This window comes from Schistocerca cancellata, chromosome 1, assembly GCF_023864275.1.
Source record: "Schistocerca cancellata isolate TAMUIC-IGC-003103 chromosome 1, iqSchCanc2.1, whole genome shotgun sequence".
NCBI lineage: Eukaryota > Metazoa > Arthropoda > Insecta > Orthoptera > Acrididae > Schistocerca > Schistocerca cancellata.
The window spans coordinates 1170447773-1170473902 of NC_064626.1; the positions used below are offsets into that span (position 1 = coordinate 1170447773).

Genomic DNA, 26130 nt, shown 5'->3' on the forward strand with positions numbered 1-26130 from the left:
AGATTTAGCTTTAAAACTTTTCTATTATAACAAAATATTTTCTTTTTTAAATTTTTATCCCCTATTTCACCCCCTTAAGGGTTGAATTTCCATAAACAGTGAAAGACGTATATTTTATTTCTAACAGAGAAGCCAAATTAAAATTTGATAGATGTAGCTTTGCAAATGCTTTCATAATGAAATAATTTCATACAACTTTTCATCCCCTATTTCACTCCCTCAGTGGGGTGAGTTTCCAAAAACAGTGAAACATATATTTTTTTTATTTCCAGCCGAGAAGCTAAATTCAAATTTTCATCGATTTAACTTTAAAAATGTTTTCATACTGAACTATTTCATAAAAAATTCCATCCCCTATTTCTCGTCCTTAGGGGCTAAAATTCCAAAAAGAGTGAACACGTAATTTATTTATTTATTTATTTATTTATTTTGTAACTGAGATGTCAAGTACCAGTTGTAGCCTTAAAAATGTATAAGCAGTTCTTTAATAATTATTTACATTCAAAAAAATGGTCACTCACTATTATTTCACTCCCGCAGGGGTTAGATTTCCAAAAATGCTGAACACGTATTTCCTTACTTCTGGTCGAGAAACCAAATACCAATTTTCGCAGGCTATCTTCAAAATTGCCCTAATGGCACCATATTTTCAAGAAACTTCTCGTTCCCTATTTCACCCCCTTAGGCGTGGAATTGCGAAAAATCCCTTTTTGAACGACCGCTATAGTGTAAGATCAGTACACTCCAAATTTCAAGTTTTCATCCTTAGCGATTTGGGCTGCGAGATGATGAATCAGTGACTGAGTCAATCAGTCTTGAGATTGCTTTTTATATTGTATATAGAGATTACATTAAATTGAGAATAAAAATTTTATAATTTATGACAATTAACAATGTAGTCACAGAACTAGTGGATACTGATTTGTTTTCAGGGAAACTGAAAACAACGAATAGATGGACACCAAAAATAATAAAGAGAGGAGTAAATCAAATATGAGTTTCAAAACTAAGCATATAATATTTACAAAAGAACGTTAACAAGTAGCGTGCATTATCAATTTCCACTCATTTCCACTCCTAACTAACTGAAGACGGGTAGGACATGCAACCAGCTGATTAGATCGTAGATGGACAAAGGAAGGAAGTTCTTTGCTGGATTCTAAGAGACAAGAAATGGCCTAGACAAGGATCTAGTAGATGGTGAGGAGATGATATTAGAAAACATGCAAACTGAACATGGTTGCATTTATATTGCCTGCATAAGTGTGTAACATGCCTCTACCCAGTAGTGAAGGACTATATTCTGTACATCATAAGCATAAACCTGATGTAAACAAACACAAGCGCGATGATCGGTCAGAAGCCGTAGCACACGTACACTGGTGTCATTACGGTTTTGGAAGTACGTCCTAATTACGTATTAAATATCTCATTAATAAGCTACGTTAAATGAAACTTTAAGATATTCTAATGTATTAACAGCATCGACGTTTTTCTTAATCACGCGTGTGCTATGTAATATTTCAAAAATCGTGTACAGATTCTACAGTGTTGTGCTCTGATTGTCAAACCGTTGCTAAGCAGTCTGAAAATGGCTAAGGCTACTTCCTGCTCCTTAGTGAAACACGCGTGTGGAACACGGTGAAAAAGGGCCGAGAAATGGCTTCTTCTTAATGTTTTTCATAAATTTACACACAAAAAATCGGATTTGAAGTTTTCCGAGGGACTATATTTGATACAAATGAGATACACATACACGATGAATGTGTAATGGAATCGGTAACGATGCAGTTCAAGGATCGCTGGGTCAAGTCTCGCTTTGGCCATTCTTTTTTTCGTTCAATTTGAAATACCTACATCTCGAAATTGTATTATTGCATTATTCATAAAAAATGATGATTTTTTATGAATAACGCAGGTCTTCTTGTTTCTAATTACATATTGCGACAGCCGGGGTGGCCGAGCAGTTCTAGGCGCTACAGTCTGGAACCGCGCGACCGCTACGGTCGCAGGTTCGAATCCTGCCTCGGGCATGGATGTGTGTGATGTCCTTAGGTTAGTTAGGTTTAAGTAGTTCTAAAGTTCTAGGGGACTGATGACCTCAGAAGTTAAGTACTGTAGTGTCCAGAGCCATTTGAACCATTTGAACATATTGCACGCGAAATTCCTGTTTTCATTTGAAATTCTTAATTATCGACATTTAATGAAAGATTGTTAATAAGGCTTGCTTATTAAGAAAACATAACAGTTTAATTTTTAGGACAAAAATGAAAAACCAAATCCTCTTTAATTGGACTATGCCCATCGTTTTATACCACAGTTGTAGTCTCACACGAATCAGAGTGATAAATGTTGCAGAAAAGTGAAAAACTATCATTTTTACAGCATCGAGCACACCACAAAAATGCTGCATTTTTACATTTGTCACTATACCATTACAATATGAAGCCAACAGGACTTGGAGCCAAGTTAAGGGATTTGTCGCGAGAAATAACACTGTTGTTAAGCTGCCAGACGTACTGGAACTAACGCACGCAGCTTTTTCACATGACATTGCTGAACGCTGGCGGAAAATACAACAGCACGTATTAAAAAGAAGAGAAAAAAATGCGACGTCTGGGTTGCTTCGTGGATTCTGTTGTTGATCGACTCATTATCAACGTAGCAGATGACGGTTCCAGAACTGAAACGTATTTCTCGGATTCGGATAAGGAAGGAGCTAGGAGATTACCAGACGAGTGACTATAATTAATACCTTCAGTGGCTTCAGTAGTCAACAATATGGTAAAATCCCTGTAGTATACTTATGAATCACATATAGCTCGCTCAGAAAAATTACCATGTGTTTAGGGTAGGAATTTTCATCACTCTTGTTTGTAACTGGAATACCATGTGAAGTGAGAACGAAAGCATTTTATGCTTTCCGTTTGGTCACCTAAGAAGCGTGTGGTAGTGCTGGAGTTCTGACGAATTCTATTGCATTCTCTTTAAAAATTAAGTGACATTGGAAGTTATATTTTTTCCTTGTTCGTCTCCTTTTTATGTCTGAACTGCAGCTCTGCCATCATTGCAAGATAGTTGGACCAGCTGGCTGGACAGTGCTGTCCAAGTTGCATACGCCGGTAAAGCTGTTATCCCGCATTATCGCTCGCTCATGTGCATGTACCACAGCATAAAACGTATCCTTATGATCGACCTTGACTGTACTGGACACAGCTTGGCTTCCGCTCCAGGTGAAACGAAATCCAATTAGATTCCAGCAAACGCGGAAGAATACATGGAGTAATGTTTACGTAAGAATGTGATGAACACAATATAAGACCAGATGATATTAACAATGTACATTACGTCGGTGGAAATATTTATTGTAACACCGTGAATTACTTTGTCTTTTTGTCTTTTGCAGCAGTTTGCTTCAGGTTATACCAGTCCCATTGATGTTAAACTTTGTTGACATATTCTTGCCTTAATAATCTGAGTTTTTCACGCATGTTTTCCAACAATACACAACTCTTTGTTGTTGTCGTTTGGTTTTACAATGAAACCAGTGTTTATACAGCCATTTTGAGTTGAGACATTGTAGTGAGAAGATGGGCAGGTCAGTTGAATTAACGCCAGAAAAGAAAGCTGCTAGACTTCCTTATCCGTCTGTTGGTTTCAGCAAAAGAGAGATAGCCTCTAAGACAGGATTTAATCAGCCTACGATTCGAAGTTACTGAAAAAATACAGGGAAAAAGGAAATGTTGATCGTGAGGAATGAAGAGGTCAGAAAAGGGCGTCTACTGCCAAACAGGACAGGGTATTGAAAAAGCTTTGGTTTAATGATCGTCGCCTGTCATCAACTGAACTAAAGCGAGACTGTGACACCTCAGTAACCAGTAGAACAGTATGAAATAGACTACTGGAGGCTGGACTCTCAGCCCATCGTCCTAGAAGGAAGCCTTTATTGACCAAGATAATGCGACAACAGCGACTACAATGGGCAAAGGCACATGCGACATGGACACCAGAGATGTGGAACAAAGTTATCTTTTCAGACGAGTCCAAATTTAATCTGCTTGGCTCAGATGGAAAGGTGTTCGTGCGTCGAAGAAAAGGTGAAGAATTTTTGTCATCATGCTTAACACTTACAGTCAAACACTCACAAGGACAGATGGCCTGGGGGTGCATTTCCAGTCACGGAGTAGGTCGTCTGGACTTCATCAATGGCACTCTCAACGCAGATGCCTACATAGGCATCCTTGAAAGGAAGCTTATGATAACCATTACAGACCAGTTTGGAGGTGTTTCCAATTGCATTTTTCGGGATGACTCCGCTCCTTGCCATAGAACTTTGAAGGTGAGTCCTGTGACTAATATTTGTAGGAAACACGAAGCAGATTACTTTCTTGGTTAATTATCACGTACTTCTACATTTCAGGTAAAATCTTTCCTTCGCCAAAATGGGGTTCGAGTATTAGAGTGGCCTGGAAATAACCCTGATCTCAATCTATTGAGAACTGTTGGAAGGTTATGGGAAATGCTATCACCAAAAAGAAGCCACAGAATAAACGGGAGCTGTTGGAGACCCTTCTGCTTGTGTGGTTTCATGAACTGAGTTAATTCTTTCAATGCGTTCACGATGCCATGCGGTGATTAAGGCGCGTGATGGAGCAACAAAGTATTAAATGCAACAGTGTGTTCATATGAGGCAATACAAACACTAAAATCCATCAGTGTTATGTTACGACATTAATATGCAGTGTTTCTTTCCACATCAGCATTCATACTTCAGAATAGCTGACATATCCACTTACACTCATTTTTCAAGAAAGTGTTACATTATAAAAAACAAACATTTTTATGTTGTTGTGGTCTTCAGTCCTGAGACTGGTTTGATGCAGCTCTCCATGCTACTCTATCCTGTGCAAGCTTCTTCATCTCCCAGTATCTACTGCAACCTACATCCTTCTGAATCTGCTTAGTGTATTCATCTCTTGGTCTCCCTCTACGATTTTTACCCTCCACACTGCCCTCCAATGCTAAATTTGTGATCCCTTGATGCCTCAAAACATGTCCTACCAACCGATCCCTTCTTCTAGTCAAGTTGTGCCACAAACTTCTCTTCTCCCCAATCCTATTCAATACCTCCTCATTAGTTACGTGATCTACCCACCTTATCTTCAGCATTCTTCTGTAGCACCACATTTCGAAAGCTTCTATTCTCTTCTTGTCCAAACTAGTTATCGTCCATGTTTCACTTCCATACATGGCTACACTCCATACAAATACTTTCAGAAACGACTTCCTGACACTTAAATCTATACTCGATGTTAACAAATTCCTCTTCTTCAGAAACGCTTTCCTTGCCATTGCCAGTCTACATTTTATATCCTCTCTACTTCGACCATCGTCGGTTATTTTACTCCCTAAATAGCAAAACTCCTTTACTACTTTAAGTGTCTCATTTCCTAATCTAATTCCCTCAGCATCACCCGACTTAATTTGACTACATTCCATTATCCTCGTTTTGCTTTTGTTGATGTTCATCTTATATCCTCCTTTCAAGACACTGTCCATTCCGTTCAATTGCTCTTCCAAGTCCTTTGCTGTCTCTGACAGAATTACAATGTCATCGGCGAACCTCAAAGTTTTTACTTCTTCTCCATGAATTTTAATACCTACTCCGAATTTTTCTTTTGTTTCCTTTACTGCTTGCTCAATATACAGATTGAATAACATCGGGGAGAGGCTACAACCCTGTCTTACTCCTTTCCCAACCACTGCTTCCCTTTCATGCCCCTAGACTCTTATAGCTGCCATCTGGTTTCTGTACAAACTGTAAATAGCCTTTCGCTCCCTGTATTTTACCCCTGCCACCTTCAGAATTTGAAAGAGAGTATTCCAGTTAACATTGTCAAAAGCTTTCTCTAAGTCTACAAATGCTAGAAACGTAGGTTTGCCTTTTCTTAATCTTTCTTCTAAGATAAGTCGTAAGGTCAGTATTGCCTCACGTGTTCCAACATTTCTACGGAATCCAAACTGATCTTCCCCGAGGTCGGCTTCTACCAGTTTTTCCATTCGTCTGTAAAGAATTCGCGTTAGTATTTTGCAGCTGTGACTTATTAAACTGATAGTTCGGTAATTTTCACATCTGTCAACACCTGCTTTCTTTGGGATTGGAATTATTATATTCTTCTTGAAGTCTGAGGGTATTTCGCCTGTCTCATACATCGTGCTCACCAGATGGTAGAGTTTTGTCATGACTGGCTCTCCCGAGGCCATCAGTAGTTCAAATGGAATGTTGTCTACTCCCGGGGCCTTGTTTCGACTCAGGTCTTCCAGTGCTCTGTCAAACTCTTCACGCAGTGTCTTATCTCCCATTTCGTCTTCATCTACATCCTCTTCCATTTCCATAATATTGTCCTCAAGTACATCGCCCTTGTATAAACCCTCTATATACTCCTTCCACCTTTCTGCCTTCCCTTCTTTGCTTAGAACTGGGTTGCCATCTGAGCTCTTGATATTCATACAAGTGGTTCTCTTCTCTCCAAAGGTCTCTTTAATTTTCCTGTAGGCAGTATCTATCTTACCCCTAGTGAGACAAGCCTCTACATCCGTACATTTGTCCTCTAGCCATCCCTGATTAGCCATTTTGCACTTCCTGTCGATATCATTTTTGAGACGTCTGTATTCCTTTTTGCCTGCTTCATTTACTGCATTTTTGTATTTTCTCCTTTCATCAATTAAATTCAATATTTCTTCTGTTACCCAAGTATTTCTATTAGCCCTCGTCTTTTTACCTACTTGATCCTCTGCTGCCTTCACTACTTCATCCCTCAGAGCTATCCATTCTTCTTCTACTGTATTTCTTTCCCCCATTCCTGTCAATTGTTCCCTTATGCTCTCCCTGAAACTCTCTACAACCTCTGGTTCTTTCAGTTTATCCAGGTCCCATCTCCTTAAATTCCCACCTTTTTGCAGTTTCTTCAGTTTCAATCTGCAGTTCATAACCAATAGATTGTGGTCAGAATCCACATCTGCCCCAGGAAATGTCTTACAATTTAAAACCTGGTTCCTAAATCTCTGTCTTACCATTATATAATCTATCTGATACCTACTAGTATCTCCAGGATTCTTCCAGGTATACAACCTTCTTTTATGATTCTTGAACCAAGTGTTGGCTATGATTAAGTTATGCTCTGTGCAAAATTCTACAAGGCGGCTTCCTCTTTCATTCCTTCCCCCCAATCCATATTCACCTACTATGTTTCCTTCTCTCCCTTTTCCTACTGACGAATTCCAGTCACCCATGACTATTAAATTTTCGTCTCCCTTCACTACCTGAATAATTTCTTTTATCTCGTCATACATTTCATCTATTTCTTCATCATCTGTAGGCATGGGCTTTGTGTCTATCTTGGCCGCAATAATTCGTTCACTATGCTGTTTGTAGTAGCTAACCCGCACTCCTATTTTTTTATTCATTATTAAACCTACTCCTGCATTACCCCTATTTGATTTTGTATTTATAACCCTGTAATCACCTGACCAAAAGTCTTGTTCCTCCTGCCACCGAACTTCACTAATTCCCACTATATCTAACTTTAACCTATCCATTTCCCTTTTTAAATTTTCTAACCTACCTGCCCGATTAAGGGATCTGACATTTTTATAGAAACAGAAATTAAGAATAAAAAGAAATTGAAAAAAAATATTGTGTATATTGATTTCTGATAGAAATCAGGCAAATTTAGCTCAGTTATTCAATGATTGTAACAAAAATTGTCAATTGTAATAGGTGATGCAATAAATATTTCCACCACTGTATGTGTAGGGTGTTTATGTCACACTTTTTGGAATCGGACAAAGTGCCTTGAAACTCAAAGCAAAGTGGCTCTACGTGTCAATCGTTGTTCTATTTGTTTACTCTTGCGTTTATATCACATTACTGCACGACGTAATAACAAGAGTCCTTGGTGTTACAGAGCTCGCACTCGTAGGCAACTCTGCTTCTGCAAGGTCACACTGCGTGCCTCCCTAGCGAATGTGCGCACGTTTCTGTGACAGCTCACGTCAACTTGTTCCGCATGACTGGCAACTGGCTACCTGGCGTCAACTGCTGTTGTTCAGCTACAGTTACAACACTCACGAAGCTAAATGTTGACAAAATGGCGCTAAGGACATGGAATTTGTGGGTTCACCAATGGTGCATGTCGATCGATACGAGAACAGATACCACCTGTGGGAGGTACCGCAACTTGTGGTTACGCATCTCTGGTCTCAACAATAAGTTAAGCGGTTGCTTGTTTTCAGCGCATCAGCTCGAAAGTCGTTCGAGCAGAGTCATCAGATGTGGCGGGAGCAAACTGTCGCTCAGATTAGCAGTTGAATGGTATCAGAGAAGTGCCCTGATTTTTACTGTCGCATCCCTTGTGAAATACAATAATGATACAGAACAGTAATTCGCAAGTAGCAAATGTCGTCGAAGATTGAAGCACTCATGGAACTTTAAGTTTTATGTTAATCTAATGGCATAATTTTGTTACTACAGTTCAATAATCGGTTCCATAAAGGATATAACAAACTAATAGTTACATTCCAGTCAGTTGCGCTTAATCAAATCCATCCAATCGATTATCATAGAATAGTAGTCAAGAAACAATCAGTTATCGACAAGGAGATGAGTAATTATGTGTAAATGAAGTGCGCAAGGGAAGACCTCGCGAATTGACGTCGAGTACCTACACTACTGCATATGTTATGCCGTCTTCACAAGGCAATGTCAAAGTGCTAAATGATTAGTTTAGGAGTAACAGTTTGGGAAAATTCACGTCGCGGAGTCTCTACGAACGTACAGGGCAATACCTAGCATGTCAGACATTCTGAACGAGTATGCGAATGTAAACCACTGAAATGGAAGAGCGCGAAATGCTTCTCGTTTCGGGACATAGAGAGCATCATGGCTGCTTGCACGAGGGAAGAATTGTGTGTATCGACTGATGCGTTTCAAGAAGAACGGTTCCCGTACAACGTCAAAAGTACAAATTACCACTGTCGCGCAGAGGCTCAATGCTGTATCTTTGACAAAGCGGAAAGCTAGCATACACTTGTCCACTTCGCGTAAATCGCACGCGTCGGCTGGAATTGCTGCGATAGCATATGATCACATCGCGTTGTGCGTGCCGTATGGTGCAGACCATATCAACGTTAGCACGTTTAATGCCGCGTCCCGTCAAAGGTGGCTTTAGATCTGGCTTCTTGAGGCGAGAGAATGAAACAACGTTAAGACCTATCGCAATGTGTTTATAAAGCATTTAAGAAAACAAATACGTTTGTTAACAAACCAAGTCACAAAACTGATACAGTGTTACGCAATTTCGTGATAAGCACATTGTTTTCCATACAGCCAACAACATTAATCATCCATTAAGTGAAGAATCTAGCCAACGATAAAGTGCGCCTTTTACAATGAAGTTTATATCCCCTTGTAACTACTTAATTCAAACGGTTCTCAGGTCGGGACATATTGATTATAGTTGGACATCACCTACTGAAACATAATGGTTTCAAATACAACCGCAGGTTAATGACTGCTCTCCTTTTACTTGGAGGAAATATTGCATCATTCTCAATGACGTGCGTCAAATGTATCTGTTTTCTTGAACGAGCAGCCGTTAAAAGAAGAACTACGAACAGTTTTATTTTCTCCCAGTTTGCTGGCTTGCAGCATCAAGATACGGCTGTGGATAGCTGAAGCCTATCGAGATAAGATTTGACAACGTGAGTGACAAGAAATTACGTCGGTCGTGCATTGACGCAGAACGCTTAATGTCTTGTACGCTTACAAAGAAAATATCTTGCTGGCTAATGGGCGTTCCTTTTCATTTTGACATATCGGCTGCTTTGAAATGAGCAGTGAGACTAAAGCTTCGGACAATGCCTTCCCCCTATTTCTGGCATCAGTACGCCCAGAAAGGTGTAATATGGGGAGAGGAGAAACAGACAATAAGAGGCGAGGTGGGTGTACAGCAGGTAGAAAAGAATTTTAACTTGTCTTTGAAGGAGTAAATGTATGTCGAATCAGGAACCGACCCTGATCTCTACCTTTTGCCCACAGAGTTACAAGTGACAGAATGAATGAATCTCACAAAATGATGCTTAAGCTTAAGTCCACCACACCACACTCTTTCTTCATTCTCAAAAATGTAAAAATTAATGTCTCTTCCGACGATAGTGACAACTGGTGACAGTGTGCGAAAAGCCTTGAAATGCTTCAAATGGCTCTGAGCACTATGGAACTTAACTTCTGAGGTCATCAGTCCCCTAGAACTTAGAACTACTTAAACCTAACTAATCTAAGGACATCACACACATCCATGCCCGAGGCACGATTCGAACCTGCGACGTAGCGGTCGCGCAGTTCCAGACTGTAGCGCCTAGAACCGCTCGGTCACCCCGGCCGGCAAACAATGTGAAACAAGACTCATTGGACAATGACATGCTTCCATTGCTGCATACTCCAGGTTTTATGGCATCCTCACACGAGTGCCAACAATTTGCCCACGTCTGAATTTACGAAGCTCCGACATAATGCACAAGCAACTACACAGAATGCCTTTCTGACCAAGACGGACAGCTGCAACGTACTGACGGCACTGCACAGGCGAATCTGGACGTCAAACACAGCAGCGCAACCTGCAGGCTTGGTTAGCACCTGCATTTATTTTCAGCCACACATTTCCCTCGGTGTTTCCATATTTTTGTCCAACCCCTATAGTTACTATTTTAGGTCATCCACTTTTACTATTAACTCCTTTTACTAAACGCAGTTCTTACTGAGTCTGGATCAGTCTCGCTGTTCGTTGATTATAGCTTGGTCCGCAAACTGCACAGGGAAGTAAGTTATTCGAAACTTAACCGATTTCTTCATTTTCAGCTTCTCGAAAATGGCAGAAACTGCGACATCCCTCTTAAATGATTTGCACAAGCGTTGAACAACTTAGAATAAATGGTTGTTCAATAATTTTAAAAGCTATTTTTTACACCATGGTACCTTGCTCGGTCTTTTTGAAAAGAGCAGTTGTCTGAAAGCTAAAGGAAAGCTCTCTGAAAAACATGAGGTCTTTGACGCCATTTTACCTAACCTAAGGCAGAAATGTTGCCTTATGATTTTCTGTTAGAACTTGAATATTTCCAGTGTCCTAAGTCAGCAGCAATTTCTCAGTCTCATAAAAATTAAATCACAAGATTCTTCATAATAAAAGTAGTTTTATCATAACTGCCAACCTTTAAAAACAAAAAATCAGGATATCCTGTTTCAAAAATCAGGAGGTTCGAATGGTCAAGAACAGCGGCTCATTTTAAGTACTGTCCGAGACAACTAATGTGAGTCTTTCCCTACGACGTCACAAAACTATATAAAGGATATGAAAACATAAATGAAACGGCTAGAGCTACCCAGAACTTTAATTCCGTACCCACTATCAGTAGTGTAGCCCAGGTAATCGCTACTATGCTGGGATGTTTTTCGGTTTTAATTGTAAAACTGTATTGCTGCAAAACGATATCCGCTATGTAGTTCGTGACAAACACAGGAAAATTGTAAACATACGCTCGCGACTGACCCTCGGGCGTATTCTAAAATCATACCGAAACCTCTTCTTTTTTTTTAGTTTCAGGCGTAGCACCTACTTTCGCCTCATAAGATTTCACACATTATATCTCCGTATGTTCCGTATTAACTGGCATTGCACTTTTTTTGGGGAAACTATGTCATTAAAGGAATCTGTAAAATTCACCTAATCTGAACAGGTGATTCGCATGGTCAGCGCAACTTTTTGGCAAATTGTGTTGTAAAGTAAACGATGTAAAACTGAAATCAGAATTTATCACCTCATGAGTTTCATTTCATTTTTTATTGTTATTCACACATTTAACTATTTCTTGCTTTTTTTTTTTTTTTTTTTTTTTTTTTTTTTTTTTTTTTTTTTTTTTTTTTTTTTTTGTAGCCACATGTTTTGAAACATAGCTTTATCCACTACGTCGTTTGCAAATGTCATGGCGGCAAACAGCACAAAATGTAAACAACGGCTCATCCCTAGACGCGATAAATCACGGATAAATCACGGGGACTGTTGCAGATATTACTTCAAGAAAAGAGAGATACATTTTTTTACCGTAATGAAAAACAAAACACCGAATCAAAACACTACGAGTATGACGAATTACATACACGAGAAATAACCGCTTATACAAAAAAAATGACACTCGTAATCATCCACTCTAAAAATTTATACTGATTAAAAAACCATTGAATAGTAACCAACTTCACTTGCGCACAGTGACAACACAAGCCGTAACAGTGCAATACTGAATACTAATAGTTTACATTAACATATTTACGTTTCTTTTAGACTGGCGTGAAATAGGAAAAATAGTAGTTACGAGAACTGCCTAAAGAAAGACCGAATATTGCTATTAAAATTTTATTATTTAAATATAGTAACATATTGTCCTTGCTACTACAAAGTATTTGATCAGGCGAACATCTGCAACGGAGGAAAGTACTTATAAAATAAAAATACGCTTTAGTTGCCAGTAATTTTCTTAATTTATTGCACAATCATTTTCGAAGCTTCAAGCTTCATCTACAGGTGCCACCAAATAATTATGAGAACATAAATATGTGAAACTCTGGCCAATCAGTCACGTCGGATCACACTCATCTCAAGCTTTAAGCTTCTAAACCCGTCATGGAATACATTAAGAAAATTGCTGGCAACTGAAGCGGATTTTTATTCTATAAATCCTTGCTACTAATCGTTATAAGCAGTCTTGAGTGTTGAGACGTCTATATCCCATATTTTTTTAGTGTTTTTTTATTTTTGTTTTTTTATTTGGCCTTTGAGTGTGTACTCAATTTAGCCATCGGCAACATATAGAGACAATGTGCACATAATTGAATAAACAAATACAGAAATGCATATTTACAAGAATAAAAAGCTTAACTGTTACAGGTTTGTACATAATGTTTTAAAAATTGAATTGAATTGAATTGAATTGAATTGGAAAATAATTAAAAGTGCCTTGGCTTACAATTCACACCAATTCTGAAATATCTTCATCAGCAAGACATATTTATAATTTACGTACACCATTGAAACCTACAGATTGTGACCAGTACTCTTGATGAAGTTAACTATCACTTTATATAGACGAACGTCTTTAGTACACAAAAGAGAAGAAGCCGATTGAGGAAGATGGTAGCCCATACTCAGCAATGTCTTCAGAAAGACCAACCGTTCACGGTCAAATTTGGGGCGCATAAATAAGATGTGGTTGACATCAGCTTCCGACTCAGGATCTGGCCGGCCGGAGTGGCCGAGCGGTTAAAGGCGCTACAGTCTGGAACCGCACGACCGCTACGGTCGCAGGTTCGAATCCTGCCTCGGGCATGGATGTGTGTGATGTCCTTAGGTTAGTTAGGTTTAAGTAGTTCTAAGTTCTAGGGGACTTATGACCACAGCAGTTGAGTCCCATAGTGCTCAGAGCCATTTTTGAACTCAGGATCACACTCACATGCTGGTGAACTGTAAACGTTGATCCGATGTAGATGTTGTGGGAAAGAGGCATGATTGAAGCGGAGTCTTATGATGGTAGAAATCGTGGATCGGTCCAGATGTGTCCTCATGAACCACGGCTGTGAAGGAATCCGAGGTTGTAGCACTGCGTAATAACCGCCTTTTGTCTGTTGAGAAACGTTGCACATTTCCTGCCATTGTTGTCTTGCGTGATCCTTGACTTCACGTAAGTAGTTTGTATAAGGAAGGTGCAGAGCCAGGACGGTGCCTAAGGTTGCCGCTTGTTTGGCTAATGTATCAACTTCATCATTATAGAGGATACCAGAATGGGAAGGTACCCACAACAAATGGATCGTCCGGCCCGTGCGTGTGCTGCGAATATATTCAGATATCACATCCAAGATATAACTGTTGGTTGTTTTGGTCCATCGACTGTACTGAATGTTTTAGAACGCTTTGCGAGTCAGATACTATCAATATCTTGGGGAAGTAAGTGCTAGAGACAAACTTAAGTGCTTCCAAAACTGCCACTGTCTCCGCCGTAAAAACAGAAGTGCTCGTAGGCAGTTTGAAGGTTTTGCGGATCTGGATCTGAGGGCAGAAAAAAGCGCATCCTGTACACTCTTCTTGCGGAATTTTGGAGCCATAGGTATATACACAGAGAAAACCCGGCAATTGTGCTTGAGCGAGACGATTGAAGCCAACGTTGACGTTAGTACTGTCCAGCCAGGTCGTACTTAAATTATGGACTGGGATCTGGGAGCAGAGCGTTTGAAGATCATATTCAAAAACAGGTAGATGCGCTGAACGTCGTATAGTATGTATGACAGGTGACCAAGTGTCAAAGCTGGCACAAACGGCTGGCACTTTATTCCTTCTGTGGAATGCAATCCACAGTCGATAAATGCAGTCTCTACTTTGATAGACGGAACTGAACTGTCCATAATGGCCATGCCTTGAATGTAGAATTTGTCCGATAACATTTGGCGCCTAATGCTCAAGGGCATCTCCCCTGCTTCTATTACAAGGGCGTTGGTGGGCGTCGATCGCATGGCTCCAAGAGAGGTACGAATGGGTCTATATTGAAGAGTATTTAATTTGGAGAGATGAATCTTTGACGCAGTGTGGTAGAATTGACAGTCATAGGCTAATCGAGATCGAATTATCCCTCGGTACATGGTGAGTAAAACACTCTGGTGCGCTCCCCACCAGATACGAGTGAGTGATCTGATTACATTTAAACCTTCTTCACACTTGGTAACGGTGGATCGGATGTGGGACGGCCAGCTCAACCGAGAGTCATAAATCATTCCCAGAAATCGAACGTGAGATTTTATTTGGAAGGTGTAATTGCCACAGGTAATGTGATCTTCAGTGCGAGCTGTCGTCGACTTGGAGAAGGGAACGACTGCTGATTTCTCAGCCAAGATCTCCAGCTCATTGATAGAGAGCCACTCATCGATGTGTGCGATAGTTGTGGTTAATACCGTTTTGGCCTGAAGGTATGAAGCAGCAGTAGAATAAACACATATATCATCAGCATACTGTAGGATTTTTGTGTGGGGAGTAATTATGCGTTCTAGGTCGTGCGTATATAGAGTATACAGGAGAGAACTTAAAATTGCACCTTGCGGCAAGCCCTGGGAGACATAAAAAGGTCCGATCATGGTACCTTTGAAACGGACGATCATGGTACCTTTGAAACGGACGTAGATCGTTCTTTGAGTAATCAAGGTACTGATACCGTAGATCATCCGTGAAGGAATTTCTAATCCTGCCAGCTTGTCCAAGAGTATCGGTATTTGTACGTGATCATATGCACCCTTAACGTCAAGAAAAGCTGCCACTACTGTCTCTTTCGTTTGAAAGGCTGACGTGATATCCATATTAAGCAAAAACATGTTATCCATGGTCCCTTTCCCTTTTCTGAAGCCGTATTGACTTCGAGGCAACAAATTACTTTTTTCAGGCCACCATTCTAGTCTCCTTTTTAGTGTTACCGAATAGCGAGAAGCTTCCGGAACTCGGAGAAAAATGCTACCGACCAAATCACCTTCTTCTCCGTTCCAAGAGCAGCAGAAGTAACTAATTGTGTTTCCTTATGCATCACATAAATTATTTTGAAACATTACTACAACCCTCAATAATTCTGTAGTGGAACGTTTATGCCCTAGCAAAGTTCACATTATTTAGAAAACATTGGATTATGAATATCAAAACTATCTTGAAATTTTATGTTGAAAATTTGTGTGCAATATTTCATGTTTTTCTTTGTCATGAGAATAAATGTTTCTAATACCAATTTGTTACGTTTTTCTCCATATTTGCCATCCTGATAAAATAACTCTTCGAACAGAAATTTAGCTTTGAATATGTCAGGTTCACGCGAAAACAAGGAGGATCTTTTTAGGTTCATGGAACCATGTGTGACTCTTCAGTGAGTTTCAAAATAGGTAAATTTAAAATGTGTGTGGTAGTGAAAGAGCATTACTTAACATAATGGAAGTCATTTTTTGATCTTTTATTTTTCAGTTATATGCTGCCGGAAAGATAAACTACAACAGCCTCATGGACTATGTTCTGTGGCACCAGGATATAACATGTGCATATTATGGAGTTGTAGTGTTAGTGATTTGTTTCAGTCAAATGGTTCAAATGGCTCTGAGCACTATGGGACTTAACATCTATGGTCATCAGTCCCCTAGAACTTAGAACTACTTAAACCTAACTAACCTAAGGACGTCACACTACACCCAGTCATCACGAGGCAGAGAATTGTTTCAGTCATCGGCTATCGGATGGCGCTCAGTAGACCTCTCGGTGAGCCCTCTGTTTGACTCTGCAGGCTGTAACTCTACTGGGTTTAGAGGTTAACAGTGTTACAGCATTCATTCTAGGGTACTACCATCCCCCAGCGACGAGTACGTACTCCTGCTGAACAACTTAGCCATTTGAATGGAGTCACATTGTGGACACGCAATAAGCTGGATCGACGTATCGAGGGACTGCTGCACATGTTGGGCACAACGCATCTGTGGAGTGATGGTGCTTTCAGCTGCGGTCTGTGGAACATTCTCGCACCCATTGTCTAGGTTCTGGACGTCCGTGTACAGTCAGTTCAGAATGCCGTGGTCGGCAAATGCGCGGACGGCAGGGCATGTGGAGGGAGAGCCGTACTGGTGGGGGCTTTAAGAGAAATGCTAAGAGCTCAAGAGCCGGAGGGGAAGTACCATTCTAAACTGAAGCCTACGCTCACATTTTTTCGTAAATATTAAGTGGCCCCTCCGTGCACGTGTTAGTATCTAAAAAGAATTTCGCCAAAAATGCAGCGACTTATTTTCACCTGGCTTGTTAGCCATTTGTAACTTTCAGGAAGTGTCACGAATGGCGACTTTTCAGTAAAACATACGCATTTCTGTTGCTGCCATGCTAAAATTTGCGTCTTTTGCCAAAACATAGCGAAATTTACACTCTCTCACCTCGCTAGTATGTCGTGCTGACACAATTGCAAGAGAATTCCGAAACGGTAGTTTACGAGTGTATTAAGTGAGGAGCTGAGGAAAAGTAAGGTCAGTATTTTATGAACAAACATGTCCTCACTAAAAAATACATATGTAATGTCTTCACTTACGTTGTTCCAAGACCCGTAGCATTTCTCGTTTCACCAGCTATCGATGGCCCTTAAAAATTACATTCTTTCGTCGAAAAAGTCTGTAGTTAGTGGAATAACACTGTAGATATTACCCATATGGCAAAATACTCTCCTCATTGTGTGCTATCATTTGCCAAACTGTCATTTCGCTATCTTATACCGTTTAAGAACTATGAGGAATGTTGTGGATATTTCACTCTGGCTTTATCGCAGCCGCAGCGCGGTCGCACGTGAGTGTGCTAGCTACGTCGGATCAGTTTTCATGAGACTGGTGACAGATAGAGACCTCCACCCAAGTCCTAAGAAAAATTCAACATTTTAGCTAAATTCATATGCAGCAACATATTATGTAATATGCACCAAACGCAAAATCATAGCGACCCCCATTTTTCACTGAAACTTTTTGGAATTTCGCGCAATGTCTTACTTCCACGTAAATATCACAATAACTGTGACCATTAACGAAATGATGGGCACATCATAATGAACCTGACATATAAAGCTACAAGTAAAGCAGAAATGATTTTTTTTACCTAATTGTTGCAATAAAATCGTTTGAGAAAAAGTGCGGCACGTGCGCCTAGATTCTATCATCGCCGACTGCCCTCCCCTTCCAAACAAACGAATGAACTCTCCCAGCGCTTTGGACGAAAACTAGTCACTGCGCATCGTCTACTGTACCTCGCGCAGACTTTTACTACAGACGCACATCCAGATCGACGAATTGTGCGAGCAGCATGCCCAAAGGAACATCATCCAGGGACGAAATCCAGGCACGTGTTGCACCTGCTTTGTCGCCAACGACGATTGGGAACAGTTTACTTGTAGCAGGACTAAGATCAGGGAAGCTTCTGACCAGGCTACCACTGACACCGAGATACCACCAAGCTCAGCTACTGTGGAATCTCGCTCTGTTGTCTTCAATGATGAGAGTAAATTCAGTCTGTATATGACTGATGGACGTACATGTGTACAGCGTAGCCCTGGTGAACGGCCTCTTTTCGAGTGCATTTGGCCACGATACACAACTCCCGTCTCAGGCTTCACGGTATGGCAGGCCATCAGCTACAACTCGGGCTCACAATTTGTGTTTCTGCAAGACAAGGTAACCAGTGCCGACTACATTGCACAGTTGTTATCCCTGAGATACTGGCATATCTTCAACAAGAAGATGATGTGGGAAAAACGAACACTTAAATCTTCCCTTGCAAGCTCTGATTTCCCTTATTTTATTACAATGAACATCTCTCCCTACGTAGGTGGGTGCCTACAAATTATTTTCACACTCTCAGGAGAAAATTGAAATTTCGTGAGAAGATTCCACCTCAACGAAAAACGCCGTTGTTTTGATGATGTCCACCCCAAATCCTGCATCATTTCAGTGACACTCTCTCCCCTATTTCGCAATAATACAAAACGTGCTGCCCTTCTTTGAACTTTTTCGATGTACCCCCGTCAATCACATCTGGTAAGGATCCCACACCACGCAGCAGTATTCTAAAAGAGGACGGACAAGTGCAGTGTAAGCAGTCTCCTTAGTAGAGATGTTACATTTTCTAAGTGTTCTGCCAGTAAATCGCAGTCTTTGGTTTGCTTTCTCAACAACATTATCTATGTGATCGTTCCAATTTAAATTATTCGTAATTGTAGTCCTAAAAATTTAGGTGAATTTACAGCTTTTAGATTTGTGTGACTTATCGTGTTAAAGAAATTTAGCGAAGTCTTTTTGGTGTTCATGTGGATGGCTTTACACTTCTCATGATTTAGAGTCAACTGCCACTTTTTGCACCACACAGATATCTTGTCTAAATCATTTTGCAATTTGTTTTGATCACCTGACGACTTTACATGGCCGTAAATGACAGCATCATCTGCTAACTGTATAAAAGGACTGCCCAGATTGTCTCCTAAATGGTTTACGTAGATGGAACAACAGAACACTTCCTTGGGGAACGCTTCTGTTTTACTCGATGACATTCCGTCAATTGTTACGGACTGTGAGCTTTCTGGCAGGAAACTACGGACCCAGTCACGCAACTGAGACGATACTCCACAGGTACTTAATTTAATTAGAAGCCGCTTGTGAGGAACGATGTCAAAAGCCCTCCGGAAATCTAAAAATATAGAACCAATTCGACGTCCCCTGTCGATAGTACTCACTATTAAAAACAGCTAGTTATGTTGCATAAAAACGATTTTTTCTGAATCCTATTTCCTTTCTTAAGTGTAGGTGTGACTTGTGCGACTTTCCAGTCTTTGGGTTTAAATGGTTTAAATGGCTCTGAGCACTATGGGACTTAACATCTGTGGTCGTCAGTCCCCTAGAACTTAGAACTACTTAAACCTAACTAACCTAAGGACATCACACACATCCATGCCCGAGGCAGGATTCGATCCTGCGACCGTAGCGGTCACGCAGTCTTTGGGTATGCGTCTTTCTACGAGCGAGCGGTTGTACGAGGGTTGGAACTTTAATAGTGGCAACTATTTATCTACAGCTCGTACAAAAGAGATACGTGTTTCAAAGTTTTACTGACCTTCAAAGTAGTCTCCAGCACTGTGTACAACCCGTTGCCAGCGATGTGGAAGTCGTAGGAATCCTGCCTCGGGCATGGATGTGTGTGTTGTCCTTAGGTTAGTTAGGTTTAAGTAGTTCTAAGTTCTAGGGGACTGATGACCACAAATGTTAAGTCCCATAGTGCTCAGAGCCATTTGAACCATTTGGAAGTCGTAGGATACTCTTAGCAGTTCCAGTTGTGTTGACAGTTCGAGCGGCGCGGTCTATTGCCCGACGAATTTGTAGCAGTTCTGAAGCGCATGCCGTGAAGTGTTTCCTTCAGTTTAGAAATCGAGTTGAACTTACGAGGGCTTAAGTCAGGAGAGTGCAGCAGGTGGTATAGCACTTAGCAGCCCCATCAGCCAAACAAATCAGTAACAGCTTGCACCGTACGTGCTTGAGCATTGTCGTGCAAAATGATGGCAAGGTCCTGAAGGAAGTGTCATCACTTCTGTCTATAAGCTGGTCGAGGGTTGTATCCCAAAAATGAACAGCATGTATGTGTTTCCTAACTGATACGCAATTTGTGAAATGAATTTTAACATGCTTTGTAATGGGCCACTCTCAGCAGGGAAATATTATGGGAAGTTAGTTGTTTTTTATGTTTGTCGGAAAGTAAACTTGTTACGTCAGAGTCCACGTCATGGGCACTCCTTACAGTGTGGATCTTGTGCAAGATGAGAATTATGTCCATGTAAGGCCAAGTCACAGTTTTGGTGGTACAGTAGAAGCGAGGTATGTGGGGAGAAGAATTACACTCCAAATTTCACCAACTTTCTGAACCTAAATCATCTGAAATTAAATACAGTGTTCTCGTAGTAAACGAAGCTAATGGAGCGTTCTCGCAGACGCCGACACTATTGTTTCACCGACATCGACAATCTACAAGACTGTCCACATCAAATTAGGTTGAACTTTTGTAACCCATGTTGTTGTTGTGGTCTTCAGTCCTGAGACTGGTTTGATGCAGCTCTCCATGCTACTATATCCTGTGCAACCCTCTTCATCTCCGAGTAACTAGTGCAACCTACATCCTTTTGAATCTGCTTACTTTATTCATCTCTTGGTCTCCCTCTAAGAGTTTTACCCTCCACACTTCCCTCCAATACTAAATCGGCGATCCCTTGATGCCTCAGAACGTGTCCTACCAACCGATCCCTTCTTCTAGTCAAGTTGTGCTAGAAATTCTTCTTCTCACAAATTCTAGTCAGTACCTCCTCATTCTTCTGTAGCACCACATTTCGAAAACTTCTAATCTCTTCTCGTCTAAACCATTTGTCGCCCATGTTTCACTTCCATGCATGGTTACATTCCATACAAATAATTTCAGAAAAGGCTTCCTGACACTTAAATCTATACTCGATGTAAATAAATTTCTCTTCTTTAGAACGCTTTCCTTTTCATTGCCGGTCTACATTTTATATCCTCTCTACTTCGACCATCATCAGTTATTTTGCTCTCCAAATAGCAAAACTCGTTTACTACTTTAAGCGTCTCATTTCCTAATCTAATTCCCTCGGCATCACCGGATTTAATTCGACTACATTCCATTATCCTCGTTTTGCTTTTGTTGATGTTCATCTTACATCCTCCTATCGAGACACTGTCCATTCCGTTCAACTGATCTTCCAGGTCTCTTGCTGTCTCTGACAGAATTACAATGTCGTCAGCAAACCTCAAAGTTTTTATTTCTTCTCCATGGATTTTAATACCTACTCCGAACTTTTCTTTTGTTTCCTTTACTGCTTGCTCAATATACAGATTGAAGAACATCGGGGATAGGCTAAAGCCCTTTCTCACTCCCTTCTCGACCACCTCTTGCCTTTCGTGCCCCTCGACTCTTATAACTGCCTTCTGGTTTCTGTACAAATTGTAGATAGCCTTTGGCTCCCTGTATTTTACTCCTGCCACCTTCAGAATTTGAGAGTATTCTAGTCAACATTGTCTACAGCTTTTTCTAAGTCTACAAATGCTAGAAACGTAGGTTTGCCTTTTCTTAATCTGTCTTCTAAGAAAAGTCGTAGGGTCAGTATTGCCTCGCGTGGTGCAACATTTCTACGGAAACCAAACTGATCTTCCCCGAGGTCGGCTTCTACCAGTTTTTCCATTCGTCTGTAAAGAATTCGTGTTAGTATTTTGCAGCTGTGACTTATTAATCTGATAGTTCGGCAATTTTCGCACCTGTCAACACCTGCTATCTTTGGAATTAGAATTATTATACTCTTCTTGAAGTCTGAGGATATTTCACCTTTCTCATACATCTTGCTCACCAGACGGTAGTGTTTTTTCAGGGCTGGCTTACCCAAGGGTTTCAGTAGCTCTAACGGAATGTTGTCCACTCCCGGGGCCTTGTTTCGACTTAGATCTTTCAGTGCAGTGTCAAATTCTTCACGCAGTATCATATCTCCCATTTCATCTTCATCTACGTCCTCTTCTATTTCCACAATATTGCCCTCAAGTACAGCGCCCTTGAATAGACCCTTTGTAAGCCATTATCTACTGAATTTCATTGAAAACTAAGTAATAATTATGTAAAATTCTAACTCATAATCTTGTCATTAACATCAGTCATTGTTACCTAGACTAGGATCCTGCACCTTCCCAAATATATAAAAAAAACGAATTTTATTAATCTGTCAAAAAATATGTTTCAGAATTCACGCCTGTTTTGTTTTCTTGAAAAGTTGTCTAAATTGTTCAGTAATGATGCCTCAGTAAGTTAGCCCATTTTGATCTTAACAGCAATCAGAAGCAGAAACAATAATTATAGTTATTTCAGGATAAATTTCAGTCACCAGTTGCAAATAAATTTTATTTGACTGAAATATATCCTGAAATAATAACACTACAGCCTCTGAAAATTTTAGCTATTAATAAAATAATAAATAAATACAGTTTTAATTAAAGTACTAGTAAATCAATTTTAATATATGATATTGGCAAAATAAAACTATACTTCTTGTACCTTTTATATCATGATTTTCGTTGCGGCAGCGTTTTCCGTAGCTTGCTTGACAGCTCATATTTCAGCGTTACAGCCGCGCTTACTTTTGATTGCTTTTAATTCAAGCAAACAATTCCATATTGAATAAAATATCCTCAGTTTTCAAGCCGCGTCATTTCGAATAAAATTCTCGAGGCTTTAGAACACATAGTTCACGATCAACTTATCAGTTACATAACTTCAAATAACATTCAGGATGAATACCAATCGGTTTCCGGGAAAATTGCAGCATGATGACTGCTTTTATAAAAGTGACTGACGAACTGAAACCAGCTATCGACAAACAATAGGCTAATATTACGTACTTCTTGGCTTTCAGCAAAGCTTTCGACACTGTCGATTTCTGTATTCTACTTGCTAAGCTGAAAAGCAAAAATTTTTCTTCAGGTGATATACAACGGTTACACTCTCACCTTACATACCATAAGTAATGTGTAGTGATCCGAAAAAAGAGGTCACAATGGAATAATGTAGTATCAGGGGGTCCCACAAGTATCACTAATGGGTCCATTAGTTTAGTCACTATATGTTAATGATGTGTCGACTGCTATCTCCCATTGCAAATATCATCTATACGCTGATGCGCAATCACCAGATTGCTTGCGTTTCACATGGGTTACGTTTCAAACATATGTCGTTCTGCGCCCATTCTAATAAAGCAAGTATGTCAGAATTTACGTTCTGGATGGCTATGCACAGATTTGTTGGGCTTGTACTTAGGTAAGTGAAAGCCAAACAAATCTGCGCATAGGCACCCGGAACGTAAATGCTAACTTACTTGCTTTATTAGAATTGGTGCAGAACATAGGTTTGAAATTTAACCCATCTAAAACGCAAGCAATCTTAGACGCTCACAGAAGACTTATTACTCTTCAGTTTAGAGAATGTTTCCCACCCCTAAACCTAAGCAGCACAGAAATCACATTTTCTTCTTCTACAAACAATTTGGGGATAATTGTGGACCGTCACCCAGACTGGACCGATCACACAACTGCAGTCTGCAAGAGGGTGTCAGCATTACTTCATTCATTGCAGAAATATAAAAAAGTATTTCCTCTCCAGCTTAAAAAGAAACTCACAGAACCACTAATACTCCCCATCCTTGATTATGATGATCCTAACGCGCCAATAAGCGTAGAGATTATCATACCCTGTATTTACTGTACTGTCTTCTCAATCATTGAACTCCTTCCTAATTATCTTAAACCCTTACACTACTATCTGAACAACACAGCAGAAATACTCGTTCACAACAAAGTAAAATACTCTCTGTATCACCACACAACACTTACATGTTTTCTAAATCATTTTCGTTATCGGGAATCCGACTTTGCATCTATCTTCCTCAAAATATTAGAGAAATTAAAACCCTTTGAAACTTCAGAAGACTGCTAATGGCCCCTCTTCCATCACAGTGCAGCTCACTCTACCAAACCTCCCTCCCCCACCACTTTTCCTTCCAATTGCCTGCAGAGTTCTCTATTGAAATTCTCTTCAATCCTCTTCTCTTTCATTATCCACCTCACTTCTTCTAATACTAAACAAGGCTTCAAAAGTGCTAAATTAATCAATATCATTCTTAATGCATCCATTATTTTATTATTATTATACTTACTATTATTGCTATTATTACAAATTATTACTTTTGTTAATAATGGAAATTATTATTATTATTGAGTTTTATGTAATAACTAATGAATATCATTCTTAATTCCTCCATTATTTTGTCATCGCTGTTAGGGTAACTATTATTATTATTAGTAGTAGTAGTATTATTGTGACTTATGTAATCTTTTTTATATGTGTTTCTGCACGTTAAATGTAAGAGAGGACCTTAAGGTCCTAATATGATCAGTCTAAATAAGCTGTAAATAAATAAAATAAATAAATAAAAGTGCTGTGGGAGTTTGATATTCCTACTACCTCAAGGGATGAGGATGGGGATAAGAAATGTCCTAAAACAACCTGTTGGTTCTTTCGTCTCTGTATTTATTTGACTTGGAATACTTTAAAGGCATGAAGCGCAGTTTGTCTCTTATTTTAGGCTGATCAATTTGTTAACTAGATCGCGAGAATGAACACTACAGCGAGCCAATAATTTTGTTTCGGGAACTAGGATCGTGCTACACGGCTGAATATCACAGACATATTTTAACATCCTCTCTGGATGCCGTATGGTGTAAAACAGCAGAGAATGAGACATATTTGTTAGCTATAAATATGACACACGCGTACGCGGTGGAAGCCGCGGGTAAAAGGCTAGTTAGTAACAAACATCAAACAAACCAGGATGAAATGTAACTATATTGTGAAAAGAAAAGTTGCTACTCACCATATAGCGGAGATGATGAGTCGCAGTTAGGCACAACAAAAACTGTCACAAATTATCTTTCGGCCAGTAAGGCCTTCGTCAGGATTAGACGGCAAACACACACACAGCCAAACGCAACTCACACACAAAGTAACAAACGGTGTCACGTGCAGGTGCGAAGTTTTCATGCGTTTTTCACAACTCAGTAAGTGCTCGGAACGCAAGTCATCATTTTAATTAAAAACTGTTTTATCCATTTTGGTAGTCACGTGACGCCCATTGGTTAAGACAGTTAACAGTGACCAAGTACGTGTTGCATCTACGGGGAGCTTCCAGGTGTTTAACGGAGTTGATGTTTCCACTTTATCCACAATATTTCCACGACTGACCCTGTCGTGTTGTTCATGTGCTGCTGTTGTGTGCTCGTTGCCTGGGCTCCAGCTTGACTGAACATCCGGAAGTATAACCAATCACGCCGAGAAAACTTGGGAGATAACATCATCTTCCATTTGTTTGAGTAAAACCGCCGCAAGAATCATGGTGATCAGCAATCAAGACAAACAAAACCGAAATAATCGGGCCACGGGCGACGTAAATACGCTGCTGGCCCGAAACTGAAATGAGTACTACTCGCACATAGGATTCGAGAAGCTGCAGCACCGCAATACACGGAGCAGAGCACAGAGCAACGAACCTTGTGAGGAGGGCAGCGAAGCCGCAACCAGCAGCAGACACAGCAGAGCCGCACGCGCCATCAGCAGTACGTAACGCTGCCACAGCCGACGGTCAGCGCCCACTCTTCCCTGCACGCACGACTGCGCCAGGGACCTTCTCAGCCTTATCGCGGCCCGTGTTGGAGGCAGCTGATGGCGCGATACGGCACGATAGCGCCAGCGATAGACGTACGGTGGGCAGCGCCTCTGATGGGCAGGTACGGTAGGCAGCGTCGCATTGCTACATCCACGTGACTACCGTGCGATTTGAGCTAAGTGCCTGGCAAAGAGTTCATCAAACCACCTTCAAGCTACACTGAAGCGTCAAAGA

At 40.4% G+C, this 26130-nt stretch overlaps 1 protein-coding gene across 1 annotated transcript in view; it reads right to left on the minus strand.

The window, feature by feature from the left end:
• LOC126163364 (uncharacterized) overlaps positions 1-25886 on the minus strand; it is a 78943-nt gene extending 53057 nt beyond the window's left edge. Inside the window, exon 1 of the mRNA XM_049920171.1 lies at positions 25781-25886. Within this exon, the coding sequence (XP_049776128.1) occupies positions 25781-25841 (61 nt within the window). The 5' untranslated portion in view covers positions 25842-25886. The remainder of the gene's footprint in view (positions 1-25780) is intronic.
• Between the last annotated feature and the right edge of the window lie 244 nt (positions 25887-26130).